The sequence below is a fragment of the Mus pahari genome, chromosome 23, assembly GCF_900095145.1.
Source record: "Mus pahari chromosome 23, PAHARI_EIJ_v1.1, whole genome shotgun sequence".
NCBI classification, from domain to species: Eukaryota; Metazoa; Chordata; class Mammalia; order Rodentia; family Muridae; genus Mus; species Mus pahari.
The window spans coordinates 27,131,189-27,137,547 of NC_034612.1; the positions used below are offsets into that span (position 1 = coordinate 27,131,189).

General features: G+C 48.0%; 1 protein-coding gene across 1 annotated transcript in view; it reads left to right on the forward strand.

Moving 5' to 3' along the window:
• Positions 1-279: 279 nt before the first annotated feature.
• Positions 280-6,359, forward strand: part of Fis1 (fission, mitochondrial 1) — a 15,581-nt gene continuing 9,501 nt past the window's right edge. Inside the window, exon 1 of the mRNA XM_021186875.2 lies at positions 280-589. Within this exon, the coding sequence (XP_021042534.1) occupies positions 566-589 (24 nt within the window). The 5' untranslated portion in view covers positions 280-565. The remainder of the gene's footprint in view (positions 590-6,359) is intronic.

Here is a 6,359-nt window from a genome sequence, read left to right on the forward strand (position 1 = left end):
TTTTGAAAAATCTGAGGAAAGGAAAGTCCCCTTCCAGCCTCCGGTAGCGCCCCGCCCACCTCGTGTCGCCCCGCCCCTCGGGGAGCAGCGCGCGTTCACTGGCCGGTGAGGTCCTCTCGCTCCGCCCTTGGCCCCGCCTCCCTCTGAACAGCAGACTCTGCGGCTGCGCAGACTCTGCTCTTCCCAAGGGAGCCGCTCTGGTCCTCCAGAGCACCGAGCTGACTTCCTAGAGAAGCCCCCCAAGGAGGCACCACCCGGAAGTTCAGGCTTCCCCGAGGGACCCCGGCGTGCTTTCCGTAACGCCTGCCGTTACTCCCGCTACCCCGAGCCTGTCCCCAGAGCGCTCTCCTTTGTCAGAAAAGATGAATGGAGCATAGTAGCTGCAGCATGAAGGGGTGACCGTGTCGCGCGTTAAGGGATGAACCCCCCCAAAGTGCCGGTAGAAAACAGCCCTGGGCCTGGGTCCTGGCTGCGGTGCAGGATGAAAGACTCCGCTTGATGGACCCCGCTACGGATAAAAACCGGAGAAGGCTGGGAGAGCATCCTCGGGGGCAGGGTCCCACGGATGCCCAGAGATGAAGCGGCAAGGGTAAGTGGGGTCGATCCTGAGGGTTGAATTTTTCAAACACTCTTGTGTAGCTTTTATTTATTTATTTATTTATTTATTTATTTATTTTGAGACACGATCTTGCCTTGTAGCCTAGGCCAGCCTGGAACTCGGGAGTCCCCCTGCCTCAGCCTCCCAAGTGCTAGGGGTCATAGCCATGCATCACCACGACTCTCCGCCGTTTTGTTACTGAGAACCTCAGCGCTCTGATCGTGGCCATGAAAGGTAGCTGGTGCCAGACTGGGTTGGGCTGTGTTGATGGGTCGCAAGCAGGAACGGGCTGATTATGTAATATGTATTCATTAGCAGTTCAGGCTCTTTCACAACCGTATACCCTTCGTGAGAACGAGAGTCCTGTTCTAGCGAGCACCGAGAAGAATGCTTGGTGTGTCACAGCTGCTTAATAGGGTGTGAGAGGATTTACTCCTGATGGGACATCTTAACTCCCCGCCTAGCCAGGGCGACTGAGAAGTGGAGGGGAGGTGACTGAAGGTTGGAAACCACCAAAAACGGAGTCCTGGTCAGGAGGATTTGCGGAGCACTCCTGCGCTAACCACTGACACCAGGCTGCGTGGGATCAAGGGAGGGGCTCGGACCCCAGAACCCACTAAGTTTAGTCTCATTGCCCATCACCATCCACACACATCCCGGAGCTGGGAAGTGTTTTGTTTTGCTTTGAATAGTCCCATCATACAGGCACAAACGTATATGCATAGCATGATTAATAAAACCGTTCCCGTCGGCTTCCCTCTCAGAGGATGCAAACGTGAATGAATGTCTTCATGCCTTTCTTTTTTCCTTTTCTTCCCCTTTCATCGACCATTTCCTCAAAGAGTGCATTACTTAGCCAAACTACATTGTGACTTACTCTGTCTCATGTTAGAACTTTCCAGAAAGTTGATAATGAAGCTGGGCATGCTAGTCCATACCTATAAATCCAAAGTTGGGAGGTCGAGGCAGTAGAAAAAGGAACTTTAATGCTCACCTGGCTGTTGGGACCCTGCCTCCCGTACATGGGGGAAATGTGTCTGTCCACAAAGTCTCGTGCAGTCAAGGGTGACAATCTGAGCTTAGATCCCCAGCCGGCACTCACATAAAAGCCAGGTTTAACTGTGCCCATCTGTAACCCAGGTGCTAGAGGGAGGAGAAGAGAGGCCTGTGAGAGACCCTGTCTTGTAAGACAAAGGTGGGGGCAGTAGTGGATGTCATTAGATGTCATTTTCTGGACTCCACAAGCACAAGCAGATACATATGCACACACACATACACACACACACACTAATTAATAGTGATAATTTTAAAAAGTTAATAATGGTGGCGCACGCCTTTAATCCCAGCACTCGGGAGGCAGAGGCAGGTGGATTTCTGAGTTCGAGGCCAGCCTGGTCTACAGAGTGAGTTCCAGGACAGCCAGGGCTACACAGAGAAACCCTGTCTGGAAAAACAAACAAACAAACAAAAAACAAAAAAAAAAAAACGTTAATGAGGGGATGGATAGTTGGCTCATAAGCTAAGAACACTTGTTGCTCTTGCAGAAAACCCAAATTAGACTCCCAGCAACAACACACTAGCTCACAACCATCTATAAGTCTACTTCCAAGGCACCCAGAACTCCCTTCTGGCTCCTGAGGATACCACATGTGTGGCACACATACGTGTCTGCAGGCAGAATACTCGTGCACACGAGATGAAAAATACTTGTTTTTTTTTAAAGTTAGTAAATAACAATCGATTTCCTCAGTAGTTAGGACTTGAATGTCTGCTACTCTTAGGCACTGAACTGGGCTCAGAAAGAGCAGACAGACAGAGGTCCTGCCCTCGCAGACCTCCCAGTCTAAGTCAGGAGGCCGGGATTAGCCACATTGTTAACACCAGTGGCACACTGAAAACCAGCCCAGGGCAGACAGCGCCCCTAACGTGAGGTGACGCGTGTGGAGTGACTTTACTACTGAACTACCTTAAAGAGTAGTCCCTGGGGACGGCGTTGCCCTTTGGGGTTTAGAGTTAAGCTGCACTGTTCCTTCCCCTCCCCTGCTGACCAAGGTGCAGTTAGTGGACAAACTTAGGGACTGGCAAGGTGGCTCAGCTGTGTGCTGGTCAGCTCTTTGGCATCTTGACACAAGCCAGCCAGGGTCATATGGAAACGGGGGACTTGAAGTGAGAGCATGGCTCCATCAGATTGTCCTGCCTGGCAAGTCTGGAGGGTGTTTTCCTGATTCCTTTTTTTTTTTTTTTTGGATGTGGGAGGCCCTGCCCACTGTGGGCGGTGCCAGCAAGCAGGTTGAGCCAGCCAGTAAGCAGCATTTCCCGTAGCTTCTGTTTCAGGTTCTGCCTCCAGGTTCCTTCCCCGCTTTCCCTTGGTTATGGACAAGGTTGCCAAAAAACCCTTTCCTCCCTAAATTGCTTTTGGTCGTGGTCTGTTGCAGCAATCAAACCTAACTAAGATAACTAGGGTAAAGGTGCTTGCCACCAAGCTGATGACTGGAGTTTGAGCACCACATGGTGGAAGGAGAGAAATGACTTCTGTGGATTTTCCTCTCTCTCTCTCTCTCTCTCTCTCTCTCTCTCTCTCTCTCTCTCTCTCTCTCTCTCTCTCACACACACACACACACACACACACACACACACACGCACATTTGCCAGCCATGGTAGCACACACCTTTAATCCCTAGGAGGCAGAGGCAGGTAGATCTTCATGAATTTGAGGCTAGCCTGGTCTATATAGCAAGTTCTAGGCCAACCAGGGGTACACAGTGAGACCCTGTTAGGAAAAGAAGAAAAAACAGTGGCCAGCCTGGTCTACAGGGTGAGTTCCAGGACTGTCAGGGCTACACAGAGAAACCCTGTCTCGAAAAACCAAAAAAAAGAAAAAACAATTACAGAGTGAGGCATTTATTTTGTTACAGAGGAGTAACCAAACCATATGCAATAATTTGTGTTGGCTACCTCTTGTTTGGGTTCCTCTTGTGGTAAATACTATTTTGGGGGGTTTTTACCCCACCTAGACCATAAAGTTCCCAAATAAGAGACACAAAACCTTTATATTTATAAAATCCTAAAAGCACTCGAGCCAGGTAGATATTTCTGTCTACTTCCCGGCCACGGAGATATCACTTGCCACGTTCCGCCTGGGCTTCCTACTCCAAATGACTGGCCCTCATGGCCGTGAGCTGACAACCCATCTCCCCCATGGTGGCTTCCCTCGTGTCCTTTCCCCTCCTGTGGTTCCTGGCCTCAGACCCCCCCAAGCCCAGGCACCTTTGCTCTGCCCCCTTTCTTCTCCTCAGTCCAGGCTGTAGGCATCTTTATTGCCCAATCAGGGATAACTTGGGGGGCAAGGTTTACATAACAAAAGCTGATATATGTGAGGATCTCTTTATTTTGGAGCAACCAGATATTAGGGTACAGCATTTAGCATTTGAATGTATAGCAGCACCAGACCAACCCACTACGTTTCCCTCTTTTTATCTAAATTAAAAGGCTCTTTCTCTTATAATAATAAACATACAGAAGGAACAATTATGAAGCAATGATGAAAACTATTAAATGAGAGTTACATTCAAAGAGTCCAGTCTTTTAGTATTTGGCAATCTTTAGATTTTATTGTCTACCCTATCTTGGTAAGTTCAGATTTCTCTATCTAAATCATTTTTTCATTACCATCTTAAGCATTTAAGTTCTCTAATTTCATAACTTACAGTTACCAACCTTAAGACATTCCATTTATAATTTCCTCTAACCTTCATAATTTGTATGTATCACATCCTGAGAAACATCTCCTTAGATCTTAAAACACTTTCAAGATCTTCAATTCCCTCAGAGACCTGAGAAGGGAGAAACATTACCTGGGCATGCAGGAAATGCAGAGCAACAGCTTCCAAAAGGACAGCAATGACGGACAGCCGGCTCAGGCTCCGAGCATGGAACCCTCTTGTCTCTTCATGTCTGAAGAAATAGTAAGAACCTGGTATAGAAGTGAAGGTGGCTGTGGTTCAAAGCAAATAGAAAAGGAGGTGTAGGCTGCTGGGCGTGTAGCTCATCGGTAGAGCATTCACTTGGCATGTGTGAAATCCTGAGTTCACGCCCCAGCACCCCATAAAGCAGGAGTGATGCTACCACACCTGCAATCCTAGTACCCGAGAGGCAGAGGCAGGAAGATCAGGAGTTCAAGGTCACCCTCAGCTACTTAGTGAGTTCAAGGCCAGCCTGAGCTAGAGACTGGGAAGGAAGAGGAGGGAGGGAAAGAAGGAAGAGAAAGAGAACCTTCTTGGAGTAAAAATCCCAGGTCCAGGGTTGGAAAGATGGCCCAGCAGGAAAAGAGCTTACTGAACAGGTCTGCTGCATGAGTGTGATACGTCCCACCACCACCACTGTAAAGCTGGAGCGGAGAACCAACCTCACAGAATTGTTCTCTGACTTCCATACTTGTAGCCTTGACATACACATTAGACACACATGTGAGAATTAGTAATTTAACAAAAACTGATGATAATGGGCTGGGTTTTAAAATGATAACCATAACAAACTGTTTAAACCAATAATATTAAAAATAAAAGCAAAATTCTCTGTGCCATTGGACAGGTGACAGAACTTTCTAGAACCTCTTTCTTTGTGGCTCAGAAGGCCTATCTATACCAAGGAAGCATCGAATAGGTGCTCATTGGGTCTGCCAAGGCAAAAACCTGTTTGTCAACCTGGTCTCCTCTCACACAATTTCACCAACTCTCTGCTGGTCATACTTCCTGAAGTCCTTGTTTGATTTTGTTCAGTGCTGAGGGTGGAACTCAACATATGCTAGGCAGGTGATCTACCAGGAGCCATGCCCTCTGGCCCCTTACTGGGGGATTCTGGCAGGGGCTCTATAACCAAGTTTTATCCTCAGCCTTTTGTTTGTTTGTTTGTTTATTTTTGAGGTAAGGTCTTTTCATGTAATTCCAGCTGGCCTAGAACTCACTGTGTAGACCAGGCTACCCTTGAGCTTGTAGAGGTTGTCCCCCTGCCTCTGCCTCTCCCTCTTGAGTGCTGGAATTAAAGACATGTACATACCCAGCTTTAGTTTAATTTTGTTTTTTAAATATTTTATTTAGGGAGCAGGAGAGATGGCTCCACAGTTAAGAACACAAAGGGCCTAGGTTTAGTTCACCCACGAGGTGGCTCATAACCATCTGTATGTACCTCCAGCTTCAGGGGATCTGATCCCCTCTTCTGGATTTTGAAGGCACTCAGGCATGCACATGCTGCACATATATACATGCAAACAAAACATACATGTAAAATAAAAATAAAGCCAGTTGTTACTTTATTTTCCTTACATGTATGCATGTGTGTCTGTATGTACCTGTGTGCTCATGAGGCAGGTGCTGGTGGAGACCCTGGAACCAAATTTAAGTCTTCTGCAAGAGAATTAAGTTCTCTTAACCATTGAACCATCTCCCTGTCCCTCTCCCTCTCTCCCCAGACACACACACCTTTTATAATTTATTTTGTGGTGTGAGCTCACTCAAGCTCTCTTGGCCTTGAATTCACTCTTTAACTGGGGGTGCCTTGAACTGGCAATCCTCTTCCCTGCTCATGAATAGCAGGATTTGGGGCCCTTGACCACCACAGCCAGTGCGCCGGTGCCCCTGTCTGCCTGCAGCATTCTACCATTTACCTGTGCTGCCCCTTCCCTCTGAGTGCGTCACTGAGTCAGTCCCTGCATGTCTTCCTCCTCTCCCTCTCTCTCTCTCTCTCTCTCTCTCTCTCTCTCTCT